General features: G+C 40.9%; 1 protein-coding gene across 6 annotated transcripts in view; it reads left to right on the top strand.

The window, feature by feature from the left end:
• The first annotated feature begins 1,520 nt into the window (after positions 1-1,520).
• Positions 1,521-14,751, top strand: part of slc2a12 (solute carrier family 2 (facilitated glucose transporter), member 12) — a 35,972-nt gene continuing 22,741 nt past the window's right edge. The window contains exons 1-2 of one of the 6 annotated variants that reach the window (XM_031902423.1): positions 1,521-1,616; positions 4,401-4,543. In XM_031902423.1, the coding sequence (XP_031758283.1) occupies positions 4,447-4,543 (97 nt within the window). In that variant the 5' untranslated portion in view covers positions 1,521-1,616; positions 4,401-4,446. Of the gene's footprint in view, positions 1,664-4,069; positions 4,134-4,217; positions 4,544-14,751 lie in introns of those variants that run through there. The other 5 variants (XM_031902424.1, XM_031902422.1, XM_018094174.2 and 2 more) reach the window with 5 other exon arrangements.

Raw genomic sequence — 14,751 nt, 5'->3', positions numbered from 1 at the left:
CAAAAAACAAATATAAAATACTAGAAAAGTCTTTTCATATAGGAAAACTTTTAATTCTCACACCACTTTTTTATATGTTATATTAATTTTTAAATTTCACATGGGGCTAGCTATATTCTTCATTCACCCATGTGACCTGTGCCCTGATAAACTTCAGTCACACTTTACTACTGAGCTGCAAGTTGGAGTGATATCCGCCCCCTCCCAGCAGCCAATCAGCAGAACAATGGGAAGATAGCAGCTCCCAGTAGGTATCAGAATAGCACCCCGCCACATCTAAGAGTAGCCATCTACCCACATCCACAAGACAACGTAACTTAACACACAACATAACAAACCCACAAAGAGACTTCTTGGATCCCCTCCCCTATTCATAGATGTCAAACCTCGCTTTTTTGCTACCAAACATTTGTGGAAAAGAGCTTTAAAGGAGAATTTACCACAGTTGTTTAGGTTGAAGAGTGGTCTTTTTTTTTTGTATAACCTCAACTGTTGGTTTATTGCTGTAAGACTTAGCAAGCAGTCCAAAGTCATTTTGCCCTTTTTGTAAATTTGTAAAAATGTTTTATTTTTGTGCATATTTGTTGAACTTTAGCCAGGTAGTAATCTTATTCCCTTCACCACTGTCAGTGTTATAATACTTCTCTTTTATAATTGTGCACTCTACCATTTCAGGAAAAGACTCAAAGGAGTGTCTCCACATCTGCTGCTTTCTTTTCTTGCTTATGCACTGTTTAGTTTCCCTTCCAATGCAAAGTTTAGATGGTGTGCAGCCAGTGCTGTTTATTGATTCCAAGAAACATATCAGCAAGTACTGTAAGTGCATTTTTTGTTTTAAACAATGTATATTTTAGTTACTTGTGGTTAGATATCAAAACTTATCACAACTTTTCTATTGTATCATCAATTTTTTTCCATCTACCAATTTTAGTATTACTGTAGTTGTGCTTCTAATCTGTGGCACAGATGTGGGCCAGGTTCTGCAGAGTAAGTATTCTATGGTATACTATTTCCTATTTATAGTACTGCTCTTAAAGGAAGCACTGTACAAAGGAGAAGGAAAGTCATTTTGGCATTTTACTGCCAATAGAATCGCCAAATTAGTGCCACCTAGAATGCTATATTTATTCTGCTGAAAGCATTACCATACCTGAGTAAAGAGCCCTAGAAGCTTTCTCTGTTTGCTTAAGATGCAGCTGCCATTTTAGCTTAGTCTTCATAGCTTCCTGCTGTATAGTTCTAGCTGTTATAGCTCAGATCACACATTCCTAAGAGAGGGGGGAGGGAGTTCTTACAATTGTTGAGGTAGGAGGGAGCAGGAGAGAGGAGAGAACTGCGCAGACTCTGGCCCCAGGAATTAAGGATGTTTCTGAGAGAGGAAGTCAGATACACAAAGAACATGTTCACAAAAAAGGAGACAAGATATCATGTGTTTCTTTTGATACAGGACTCAGTGCAGCTTTTCTGTGAGTGCTTATGACTGTATACATAGATCTTTTTGATAAAGCTTACTTAGTTTTTACCTTTCCTTCTCTTTTAAGGTGTAGACCCCCTGAAATGTTGTTCTGTGTGGCATAACTGTCTCAATAAAAAAAGGATTGCACCAGCAAGAAGTGGTGAGTGATGTTACTTCTTTCGCCAACCAAGTGCAGGAAACTATAAGGTAAACAATGGAGTAATAGCTTTAACTAGATGTAAAAAAAAGAATATTTTAATACTAATAATGCAAAGCTTCTCTAATGACCAGTTAAATAGGATTTGCTTCCAATTCTTGGGAAATTAATTATTTTTAGTTAAGTAGGTAATAATTAAAGTTTGTAAGGATTATGTTTTATCATAGATGGCTCTGTTCTGTGCGAATGCTGCAAGTGTTACTGGGAGTTAAACATACGTAAAGAGACCCTGATACTGAAACTGTATGTGACACACTAAGAAATGTAATTTACAGAATGCAAGGGCAATGGCACATGGGAAGGTTTCTGGTTCTTAAACACCTACAATTTTAAGAACGACTAGCTTCTATCACAATGACTAAAAATCGATAAAAAGATGGCTGTTCCCTTACACAAGAGTGTTATCAGTGTAAGTATTTTATAACTTTCGGATTGTGTCGCTTTTGGGCCCAAACTAAAAAAAGCCAGCATTTTTGTTAGAGTTCGGCTTTTCACTCTACTGAGCAAGCACCGCAAAGACAAAAGATGGAAGAGGATCACTCTCTTGCAGCTACCCTGGACTGGTGCAGTTTTCTCTTACCAGGAGCACCAGTCTGGGGTAAGCCATTACAATCACTGGGGGGTGCCTAACATTTTGGTACCCCCAGGTGTTTTTACCTTTTCTTTCTCCTTTAACGCAGAGTGCCAGGAAAGATAAAAGATAATGTGCCATTCTGATAGACTCATACCCAAAAAGACTGAGTGCTGTAATAAAATCAAAAGGTGCTTCAACAAAGTATTAGTTTAAGGGTGTGCACACTAATGCAACCACATTATTTTAGTTTTTTTGGTTTTCTTCCCTCCATCTAAAAGATTTCAGTTTGTTTTTCAATCGAGTGGTACAGTTTATAGGTCACATTAAAGGTGGAAAAAGTTCTGAAATGATTTATCTTTGTCTCATTTTTCTACAGCACTGGAACCTGACATTTTATCAGGGGTGTGTAGACTTTTTATAGCCACTGTATGCTGGAATTAAGTAAAAATATATTGCCTTGTAGGTAACAAACATTGCACATTCCAAACTGCACTTATGTAAGTAATGAGCCATATAGCTACCCCCCCACACCTTTAAGGGTTGCCACCTAGCCAGTATCTTAGCAGTATGATCAGTAAAAATGTTACTTGATGCTAATGTTATTAATAGAGAAGAATGACAACACATGCTGAAAGGCCAGCATTTTTGACAAGAAAATGTGGCAACCCTACCCCCACTATGGTTTGTTAGGAGTGACAAATGCTTGTGGTCTAAGCTGTTTGTGGGCTGACCAGATCACCCAAACAGTGCGTGGAATCCATTTATTGTCCAAATTTACAAACACGGGTGCACATTAACACCAGTACAGTAGCCCGCGGAAACCAGAAATTGGCTATAATATTTGAACTAAACAGATTTTTGATTTTTTGAACTTTTGTGTTTGGGATATTGCTGTTCGGCTTGCCCTTTAAATCTGGGGGCTGTGTCCCATTCGCTTTGGCTCAGTTTGACTGGCCATTGAGGATCCCTCCTTTTGAAATAGTAAGTCAAAAGGGATTCTGGGAACAAATTCCTTAAGGCTCTTAGAAAAATCCCATTTACATGGGTTTATCCTATAGGCTTAAGCTTAACCACTGGGTTTTAAAGCAAAAGCCAGGATATTACCTGGTCAGATTCCCAACTACAGACCGGTTTTGCCCTTCTTGGGGCTCATCAGTGTAGTGTAGGGTTTTCTGAACAGCTTAGGTAGAGTCAGGAGTGGGGATACACAAATAGTTCAAAAGAGTTGAGGAGACCGCCTCATACATATGCAAATAAGCCAAAAGGGATTCTGGAAACAAATTCCTTAAGGCTCTTTGAAATAGTATAAATTGTAAAATAATTTGTCTCAATAAGCACAGGCTTTTATAAATAGTAATAAAAAAGACTGTAGAAAGAAGTAAATAACATTTTAGCTGTTTTTCTGTTTAAAAAAGAGCTTTATTGTAGAACCCTGACAGGCACTTTAGTACTGTGCTTTCGCAGCAAAATCCTTGTTGTCATTAGGGAACTTCTGCTGGGCTGAGCAAACCAAAGCAACCAATGAGAATGCCTTATACGAAACAGGCACGTTATGGAAAAATATCCAGTGCTTTTTTATTGGCTGCAGCCTGTGGGAAAAAAATGTATTTCCATCTGTCTATTAACATTTTAGAGAAGGAGGAGCAATCACTGAAAGGTGAAATAATATAAGAAAATAAAGAAGGGTTAAAGGGATTTATTTTGTATTAACACAGCACGTTATTGGTGCCCAACCTCTTTATCTTTTTAATCTGGCCTAACTGCACTAACAAGTTTAATAACACCCTAAAGCAAAAAGTCTGTTCAGGAATCACATAAGCTTTCACCCCTGCCACGGAGATTCAGGCAGGTGAAAACAACTGAAAGAGTCAGTCAGAAGAGAGTGTGTAAGTGAAGGCTATTGTAATGCCTAATGCTACAGGCTGTTGTGACGACTAAAAAAATATCCTTTTAGAAAATGCCCCTCCCTTCTTAGTGCTGATAGGTTGCTATGAATAGTAGCTGCAGACTGTGTCACTGAAGGGCAAAGTATTTGGAAATGGAAACAAAGTTGTTCACACTAGCACTTTACTGGCTCTAGCCCTGTAACAAACTATGCTAGGGGGGATCCAATCTCCAGCTGTCCGATAAAGAGAAGTGCATTTTTCCCACAGACAAACAGCTGATTCCTTCTAGCCGCCTGCACTGCTACCAAGGAGAATGCTTGCACACAGCAATGCACAGGACCTCATTCTGCAACAGACAAGCAGTGATGGTGATCCCCGCACAAACCCAAGGCAAACAGGTAAAAGAGAAGGTAAATTACCTTGTACTAAACACTATTTATTTCACTTTTCAATTATCTTTAGTTATTTTATAGAATAAGCTATTCTTGGCAACTTTCCAATTTTAATTTATTTATTTATTTATTTTTTCAATTATTTGCCTTCCCCTTCTGCCCCTTTTCAGCTCACTGACCGCAGCTGCTAAAAAAAACTATTGCTTTGTGTGCTACCTGGTTGCCAGGGTAAATTGGACACTAGCAACCAAATAATCACTAAAATTCCTAAGAGTGTACTGCTGAAACACACAGACAAAACACAAAAAAATGTTTGTAATGTAAATAGCATTAGATGTACAATATAGAAGTTCAGCTATCAGTTCAGTGTTGTGTTGATTACGGTATGGTATGGTTTCAAAATTGTAATTGTTTTTCAGAAAGGTAGAAAATAATTCAAATGTTGCAAAAAGTGTTATTATCATACCAAATAAAATCTGTCCCAAAACACATTAGGAGACATTTATTTTATATTTTTTATTTGTATTTAGGTTTTTTGTAGCATTTGTTTGGGGGCAAGAAAAAGAGCTTTGGTGGCTGATATGTGCCACATGTCTTCATTCAAATTAACTTCTCAAAAATCCACAAAGAGCATGTAACTTCTTATTCTGTAAATCTATAAACTTTTGATCTATTGACCCCATTTCACCATGTACATGAGCCAGAATGCTATGGGTGAAGAAGAGTAGATTTGTGGCCCAGCATGTATGGAATACTGAATAGTAAGATACCCTGTAAGGCAAAAGCAGAAACACACATATAGTGCAACATCTGGTACATTGCTTTTCTTTTTAAATGCCCAAAAATATTTTTGTAAAAAATTTCATGTTACCTCCAGGGCTGTATTTAGGTCTGGAGATGCCCTAGGCACCAGACCTCAGCCTGGTCATGCTGTACTGTGCATGTGCCAGTTGTTGAGGCTCCAGATTCAACCCTCAGCTCCACCACCAGACATTCCGTTTAAGCCCTATAGTTTTATCCTTTACAAATTTCTGCATATGTAAACAAATGATGATAAACAAAATCTCTGAAATGTATAACCCTTTTTACACATTGGATATATGGTAGATCTATGTAAAACATAACTGCGCAAATATTGAATGGTTTAGCAACTGTTTACTGAAATGGGTTAGTTAAGGGCCTTGAGATATTTGCAAATTGCACAACTATACGGCCATAAACTAAGATGATATACTTGCATGAGTTTATGTGTATCTCTTAGGTAATTATGGGTGTAAATATAATCTACTGAGTCAATAAAACTTGATGTCTTCTGTCCAAGCTAGCTCAAACCTATGTGAAAATTTAAAATATGCATTACGTCAAAAGGTAAGTTATACCAAATGTCTCTGCCTGTACATATTTAAGGGTTCAGTGCTTTGTCCCAGCTGGGAAAGGTTTTTATTTTTCTAGCTAATTTACAAAACATGATTCCAATAATCTATTCATATTTAATCTGTGTAATACCCTAATGTCCTCTTTTCAAAATGTGCCTCTCTATTTATTTGAATGGCTAGTAAATCTTATATGACATAATATATGTATGAAAAGTCTGCTTTTATATACAAGCATACAAGCATATTCAACTTAATAAGGTAAAACAATATAATTTATATTATTAAAACTGTATTGCAACATCTGTCTGAAACTTTAAAAAGATTTAATATAGACTGGTGTTTTAATGGAATCCAATATGAATCAGCTATATTTAGCTGTTTTGTACAGATGGATAGGTGAAAGAGACCAAACATTTTAAAACAAATGGGCATGTAGGACAGCAAAGCACCAAGTGTTTAAATGGTTTACATAGGCACCAAATGAAGATCTGGTAGACCACATTTACCATTATAGCTTTTCAGTGCCTTAGAAACTAATATATATAAATACCTGAGGCCCACCATCAGCAGATGGGCCCTCTAATCTGTTCTGCTAATTGTCAGCCTAGAACATATGCATGTGTGAAGTGTAATTGCAACAGGGGTCAAAGATGCGCACTGCCAAATTTAACACAGATAAAAGGCAGAATGTTTACAAACAGTTTGACCAGCTTTAGTTGGTATGCAGTGATAATTAATTCTGAATCTTTTTCTGGTGTTGGACAATGGCAGGTACTATCCAGAAACATATACAGTATATTAGTAAAGGTATGGGATATCTAGGATATCTAGAATGCTTGGGACCTGGTGTTTTCCAAAGGGTCTTTCCATAATTAGGGTTTCCATATCTTAAGCCTACTAAAAAATCGTTTAAACATTAAATAAACCCAACAGGATTGTTTTGCCTCCAATAATTAGTTACATCTTAGTTGGGATCAAGTACAATGTTTTATTTTTACGAGGAAAAAGGAAAAATTAGACCTATTTGCTTATAATGGAGTCTATGGGAGATGAACTTTCAGTATTTCGGAACTTTCTGGATAACAGGTTTCTGGATAATGGATCCCATACCTGTACCACAAAATTTATTGGATTCCCAATAATACAAAAACATATCTACAGCCTGCAGTTTAATGCTGTTATGCAACAGGGAGTATGTAACTGGTTGGATTATGATGGACAGAATTCTTAAAAAGGCACCCAAATAATATTAACTTATACTACAGTGAAAAGATGCAGTAAAAATTAAATGCAATCTCGAGCTATATACTGTATCCAACAGAAAAGTTAGTATCCTATTAAAGGTGTATTTTATAAATAAATAGGGATGCACCGAATCCAAGATTCGATTAGGGATTTGGCCATTTTTCGGCCTTTCTCAGCACCAAATCCGAGTCCTTAAAATCACGTGACTTTTTGTCACATATGGAACACATGGAAGATGGAAATTTTTCGCTGCGCTCTTTAACCCTTCTGTATCCTAATTTATATATTCAAATTAGGATTCGGTTTGGTAATCAACCAAATCTTTTACAAAGGATTCAAGGGGGGGGGGGGAAATAGTGGATTCGGTGCATCCCTAAAAATAAACCATAGCAAAGAATTTTCTTCCCCTGCCAGTTAAAAAAATAAAAAACTGTTTCATTCTTCATGTCAAATATTCAAAGAATAGAAAAATATGTCATATTAATTTAAAACAGGCAACACTAATGGCATGTATACAAACTGACAGCCCAAACTTTGGGCTGTCACTTAACAACCATGGGGTCCTCTAAGCAACTAAGTGAAAACTACTTGGTGCTTGCAAAGCAGGGGAAGGCAGTTAAAGAAGAAGGAACATTTTGGCACCCCCCAGTAACTTTAATTGCTTACCTTTTACCCCAGGCTTGTGCCCCTGTGAGAAGAAAACCACACCAGCCTGGGGTACCAGGGCAAATGTCTTCTCTCACTCCTGCCTTTGTGCACTTGCGCATGCGCAGTAGAGTGAAAAGCTGAACTTTAACAAAAAAAGTCAGCTTTTTCCACTCTACTTCGCATGCACTGGCCCCCGTTATTCAGAAGAAAGAAGGAAGAGGAAACACTCACTGCAGCTAGCCTGGGCTGGTGCAGTTTTCTTCTAATAGCACCAGCGCGGGGTAAAAGGTAATCGATTAAAGTCCCTGGGGGGTGCCTAACATTTGGCACCCCCCCAGTGATTTTTTACCTTTCCTTCTCTTTTAAGGAGAACTGAAGAAGTCAAGGAAACACCTGGAAAACATCTGGACCAAAAAAAAAGCTTTTAGAGATCCATTGTGGATCCATTGTGGATCCATTGTAGGGTTGTGTGACAGACAGTGGCACAGAAAACATTGTATGTGTAGAGAGAAGAATGGATTCCACTAAATATCAGCAAAATCTGGATGCCAGTGTGAAGGATCCAGATAAAAGCTGAAGCTGAAAAGATGGTAGCTGCATGAAACAACCAAAAGGTTTTAAACATCCTTAAAAATCTGTGGTTGAACATGCAAGAAGGCACATGACAATCTTGGAATTATAATTGATCTGTAAGGAAGAGTGGGCAAAAATCCCTACAAAAAGAACTGAAACTCTTAGCTAGATGCAAAAGGCATTAACAAGCTGTGACTGGTGCCAAAGAGGCTTTACTAAATACTAACTTTCAAAGTGTTGGGAGCTGTAGGGTTTGCCTGCATCAGTTGGTGCACTGCACATGATTCATCTGAACAGACATTGGTGTTTTGCACCACAACATGCAAATGCAGGAAGTTAGTTTAGGCATAAGTACCTTTAATGAATGTCACAAGATAGAACAGTTTTAAATTCAGGCAAGATAAGAAATAAACAAGTGAGAGTTCATTCTTTGTACACCAGAACATACTGGCCTCTAGGCAGGTTGTACATAAAAGCAACTTGCGTTGGAAAATGCCTCACCAACCATTAACACAATTTATTGCAGAACAATGTAAGCATTAACTCAACAATTACTCAAAAATTATAAGCTAGTTCTCAGCTTATTCTGCACAAGCAAACTCCTTCACTTCCTGTTTGCTACTTCCCAGGCTGAGAATCCACTGCCACTCCTTCTTTATTTTAAGCGGGTGGCTCATTAATTACAATACCTGCACTTTCACACCAGCCTGACTGAACACCCCATCTGCAGTTTTCCCAGTCATTTTGCCACAATGTATATATAATATGCAGTGTGGGACTGGGGTTAGAGATGTAGCGAACCTCACAAAAAAAGTTCGCGAACCCGTTTGCGAACTTCCGCCAAAAAGTGCGAACTTTTGCGAACTTTGCGAACCCCATAGACTTCAATGGGAAGGCGAACTTTAAAACCAAGAAAAGCCATTTCTGGCCAGAAAACTGATTTTAAAGTTGTTTAAAGGGTGCCACGACCTGGACAGTGGCATGCAGGAGGGGGATCAAGGGCAAAAATTTCTCTGAAAAATACGTTGTTGACACAGCATTGCGTTTTGTGCTGGAAAGGGCAGAAATCACACTACATTTCTAAACTTGTGTAATAAACTGCTTTATAACGTCTGGCATCTACATAAATTACAGTAGCAAAGTAAAAAAACACAAATAAAAAAAAATGATGTGAATGTGTGGTTGGTGCTTAGTGCACTACTATGAGCAGCACACCTGTCTCCAACACACACAGACGGAGCTGCAGTACACAATGAAAAGAAGAGTAACAGTAATAAGAAAATAAAAGCAGTCCTTACAAGGACTATTGGGTTACAGCAGATGAGATCAGCAGGACAGCTGTCCCCAGCAGCTACATACAGAGCAGTAGAAAGTAGATTACTAGTCAGAAAAGCTACCTAAACTGTCCCTCAAACCCCTGCACAGCTCTCTCCCTATGCTAACTCATCAAGCACACACAGGCAGAATGTAAAATGGCTGCTGGGCTTCGGTTTATATATGGAAGGGAGTGGTCCGGGGGTGGTCCAGGAGGGAGAGCTGCCTGATTGGCTGCCATGTATCTGCTGGCTCTGGGGTGAGAGGTCATAATTTGGCTCCAGCTAAGGCGAACCCAAAATTGCGAACTTCGCTAAAAGTTCGCGAACTTGCGAACTTGCGAACACCCGATTTTCGTGCGAATTAGTTCTCCGGCGAACAGTTCGCTACATCTCTAACTGGGGTGTCCTGAGACCAATGGGAACTGTCACCACAATGTTCCAACAACCCAGCTGTGGAGGCCCCCATCACCCCCTCCATGTGTGGCCCCACCGTATATTTTTGCAACTGAAAACTTGTACAGCAAACCAATCCTCCCATTACAGGCTATCAATGAGCCTTGGGTGGCGGGGTCCACCCAGCTGCATTTCCAGTTTTCCTGCTCCACACCTCTTTGGCATTAGACCAGAACAATGGGGCTGTATCACTAGTGCTGCTGCACTTTCTGCACTAGAAGAGCAAAATTTCTGTTGTTGTTGTCACCTTGCCTTATGGGCAGGGCGGCCCTGGGTCTACCGGATTTTCTCCATATGTCCAGGTCCAACCCTAATTATAGGAGAAAATTGTTTCATACTTACTTAAGTAATTTTCCTTTCCTGGTCATCCCCACGGCATAAGTTTAAATACCTCCCCCCAATGGTACCTCCCTGTCTTAGTTTTCAAGCTGTAAAATAAAGCAGAAAGGTTAATAGGGTGGGCATGCTGCCGTGGGGATGACCAGGAAAGGAAAATTACGGTAAGTATGAAACAATTTTCTCCTTTCCTGGTCATCCCCAGGCAGCATGAAAAACACAAATGGGTAAATACCATAGCAATAAACAAGGGAGGGAGACAAAACCTGATGCGTGTAATTTATTTTCTAAGTGCGGACAAGACTGAACGCCCAAACTGGGTTTCAGCCGAAGAAATTAAATCTAGCTTGTAATGCTTAATAAATGTATTTGAAGATGCCCAAGTAGCAGCTCTGCACACGGACTCTGACGACACACCTGCCTCCACTGCCCAAGTGGCCGCAACACTTCTGGTGGAATGCGCCCTGATACCTTTAGGTGATGATCTGCCCTGTTCCTTATAGGCTCCTACGATAGCTTTAACTATCCAGCTACTTAGGGTGCTCCTGGAAGCTGCTTCTCCTTTTCTTGATCCGGCAGGAATTATAAACAGCCTTTCAGACTTCCTAAAAGGTTCTGTTCTTTTAATATATATTTCCAAGGTTCTCTTCACATCCAGAGCACTTGGTTCGCCATCTGTTGGAAAGGCAGGTAAAATAATAGGTTCATCCAAATGTAATTTTGAAACAACTTTTGGTAAAAAGGAAGGCACAGGTCTCAAGACAACTTTTCCTTCGTGAAAAACAGTGTATGGTTGTTCCACTGACAAGGCTTGCAACTCACAAATTCTCCTGGCAGATGTCAGAGCCACGAGAAGGATAGTCTTAAGGGATAGATACCATAATGAGATCTGATCAACTGGCTCGAAGGGTGGAGAAGATAAAGCTTTGAGGACCAATGGTAAGTCCCATGGTGGGGCTGATTTCCTGACTGGCGGGTTAATTCTTAATACCGCTTTGAAAAACTGTTCAATCAATGGCTCCTCAGCCCATCTCTTCCCTAGAACTGCGGACAAAGCTGAAACTTGTACCTTCAGTGAACTTATACTCAAGCCATAGTCCAAACCGGATTGAAGAAAATCCAGAATGATTGGTGTTGAGGGATTCAAAGGATCATAGCCTTTCTCCTGCGCCCAGGAGACAAATCGATCCCAGATCCTGTCGTAAGTGTTGACTGTACATCCTTTCCTTGAATGGACTAGGGTTTGTATGACCTGATCAGAACAGCCTTGTGATCTTAATCTGGACTTTTCAATCTCTAAGCCGCCAAGTTGAGCTTGGAAAGGTTCGGATGAAGATAAGGGCCTTGACTTATCAGATCCTCCACTAGAGGCAATGTCAGAGGTTTCTGGATTGAAAGACGTCTGAGTAACGGGTACCATGGTCTGCGAGACCAGTTCGGGATTATTGCTATCACATCCATGTGGGATACTAGAATCTTCCTCAACACTCTGAAGATCAGAGGGAACGGAGGAAATACATAGGCCCAAAGGCTCTCCCAGTTCTGTGAGAATGCATCCGTCCCCATCGCCCGAGGGGATGGGATTCTGGAGAAGAAACAACTGATTTTGTGGTTCCTCTCCGAGGCCATTAAATCTATCCATGGGGTGCCCCATCTGGAGGTTATCCAACTGAAGATCTCCTTCTTCAGTTCCCACTCCCCTCTGTCTATTAAGATCCTGCTCAAGGCATCCGCTTGATGATTCTTGACTCCAGCTATGTGAACTGCTGTAATATCCACTAGGTAGGTTTGGGCCCAATCCATGATTGGCTTGACCTCTCTCATCAGCCTGGTACTGCCTGTCCCACCCTGCTTTCTGATGTAGGAAACCGCCGACATGTTGTCTGACCGTATCTTCACAGCAGTACCCCACAAATATGGCCTGAGGTGCTTCAGGGCCTCCATAATTGCCCTCAGCTCCAACACATTCGAGGGGAGATGGGATAGATCTGAATTCCATGAACCCTGGACTAACACTTCCATTGTGTGAGCTCCCCAGCCTTGACCTGATGCGTCCGAAAATACTTCTACCCAGTTGGGTTCTGCCAATGGATAACCCTGGCGAAGATTGTCTGGTTTCTGCCACCAACGAAGCTGTACTTTCATCTTCCGAGAAAGAAGAATAATCTGCGACCAGTCCTGAGATTCCGATCTCCATTGGGAGAGAAAACATCTCTGGATGATTCTCATTTTCCACCTTGCCCACTTTACCAGGCCTATGGTGGATGTTAACAGACCCAACAAGGCCATAAACTCCCTGGCTGGGAGACTCTGACAAGACATCAACTGCTTGGTCTTTGCTGAAATCGACATGATTTTGTGATGGGGAAGAGAAACCATCCCTATCTTCGTATTGAAGAAGGCACCTAGGTAAATGATGGTCTGGGAAGGCTCCAGTTGGCTCTTGCCCTCGTTTATGATCCATCCATAGCATTCCTGACTTGTGCTACATGATGAAGGAGTATCGACCTGCTCCTTGCCACTACGAGCAGATCGTCCAAATAATGGTAGATTTCTATGCCCTCCTTTCTCAATTTCGCTATTAGGACAACCAAGACCTTCGTAAATGTTCTTGGGGATGTAGAGAGCCTGAACGGCAGACACCGGAACTGCAGGTGCTGGTTCTTCCATGCAAACCTGAGATATTTTTGATGTTCCACTGCCACTGGAACGTGTGAGTAGGCATCCTTTAAGTCTAGGGATGCCAGCCAATCTCCTGGTTGCACCGCTGCCTTTATCAGGCTCAGGCATTCCATCTTGAAACGCTGAGGCTTTATGAATTCGTTTAACTCCCTTAAATCTAAAATGGGTCGCAACTCTCCCGATGCCTTTGTTACTAGAAACAGAGGTGAGTAGAATCCTTGCCCCCTTTGCTCTGGGGGAACCGGTTGGACTGCCTCCTTTATCAGCAACTGCGCAATGTAATCCTGCAGGATTAAATGGTTTTCTGGCTTTGCTTTTGTAGCCACAAAATGATTTCTTACAGGTTTCCTTGTAAACTCCAGACGATACCCCCTTGAAATAATTGAAAGTACCCATTCGTCTTTTATGTCTTCGGCCCAGACCTGCTGAAACTTCAATAATCTCGCACCCACAGCCGACTGGACCGGCCTCATCTCATTGGGGCTTAGGTTGATGCTTGGGGGATCTGGAGACTTTAGGTTTGTTGGAACGAAAAAAGGCCGAGCGACCAGTGCGCCATGGAGCCCTAGACTCCTTACCAGGTCTGTAGGATCTAGCTTCTTCCCTACGCCTATAAGGGTATCTATCTAACTGCTTCTTAGGTTCTTGAAAACGTCTTGTTTGAGGCAAAAAGGTACTTTTACCTCCTGTTGACTTAGAGATGATCTCATCCAAATTCTTTCCGAAAAGACGTTTCCCTTCATATGGCAATCTACAGAGAGTATTCTTTGAGGCTGTATCAGCATACCAAACACGCAGCCACAAGGCGCGACGAGCGGCAACAACATACATCATATTCCGGGCAGCCAGCTTAGAGAGATCCACTGATGCCTCTAGACAAAAATCTGCCGCTTTCTTGAGATCTAAAAGTGCCTCAGCTAGCTTGTCTTTGGGAGAATCTTCCAAAATTGCTTGCTCAATATTCTCTGCCCAGATAGACATAGCCTTGGCTACCGACACAACTGAAACCGCCGGCTTGCAGGCTGCCCCTGCTGTCAAATATGCTTTCTTCAACTCCGTCTCCAATCTCCTATCCATCGGATGTTTTAAAGCCGAGATGTCATCTATAGGGAGAGCGGTCTTTTTGGACAGGCGGGCAACCGGAGCATCAACTGTGGGAGTATTCTCCCAAACCTCAGAATCCTCTGCCGCAAAGGGGTACAATTGTGCAAACTTAGCTTCCACAGGTGACTTTTTAGAGCCTTTACTCCACTCCTGATTAATCAGCTCCTTGATCTCTGGGTGAATGGGAAAAGAAGGCTTCTTCCTTTTAGTAAAGAGAGAAGTAGATGCTGTCTCCGCCTGCGGAATTTCCAAACTTAAGGTCCGCCTGACTGCTTTAATCAAAGAAGGGATGAATCTAGCCTCAAAACACTGAATATCCTCCTGACTCTCCTCCTCAGACCAAGAACATTCACCCTCATCCTCTGAAGACATCAGGACCTGGGAGGCAACAGGGGCTTTATTAGCAGAAATGTTAACAGTTTCAGATACGGCTTGTTTAATCCATTTCATAATGGTAGATTGATCTACCGGCATGCTAGAAGAAGTGGAAGGT

Source organism: Xenopus tropicalis, chromosome 5 (assembly GCF_000004195.4).
Source record: "Xenopus tropicalis strain Nigerian chromosome 5, UCB_Xtro_10.0, whole genome shotgun sequence".
Lineage (NCBI taxonomy): Eukaryota > Metazoa > Chordata > Amphibia > Anura > Pipidae > Xenopus > Xenopus tropicalis.
This window is presented reverse-complemented; position numbering and strand designations above follow the sequence as displayed.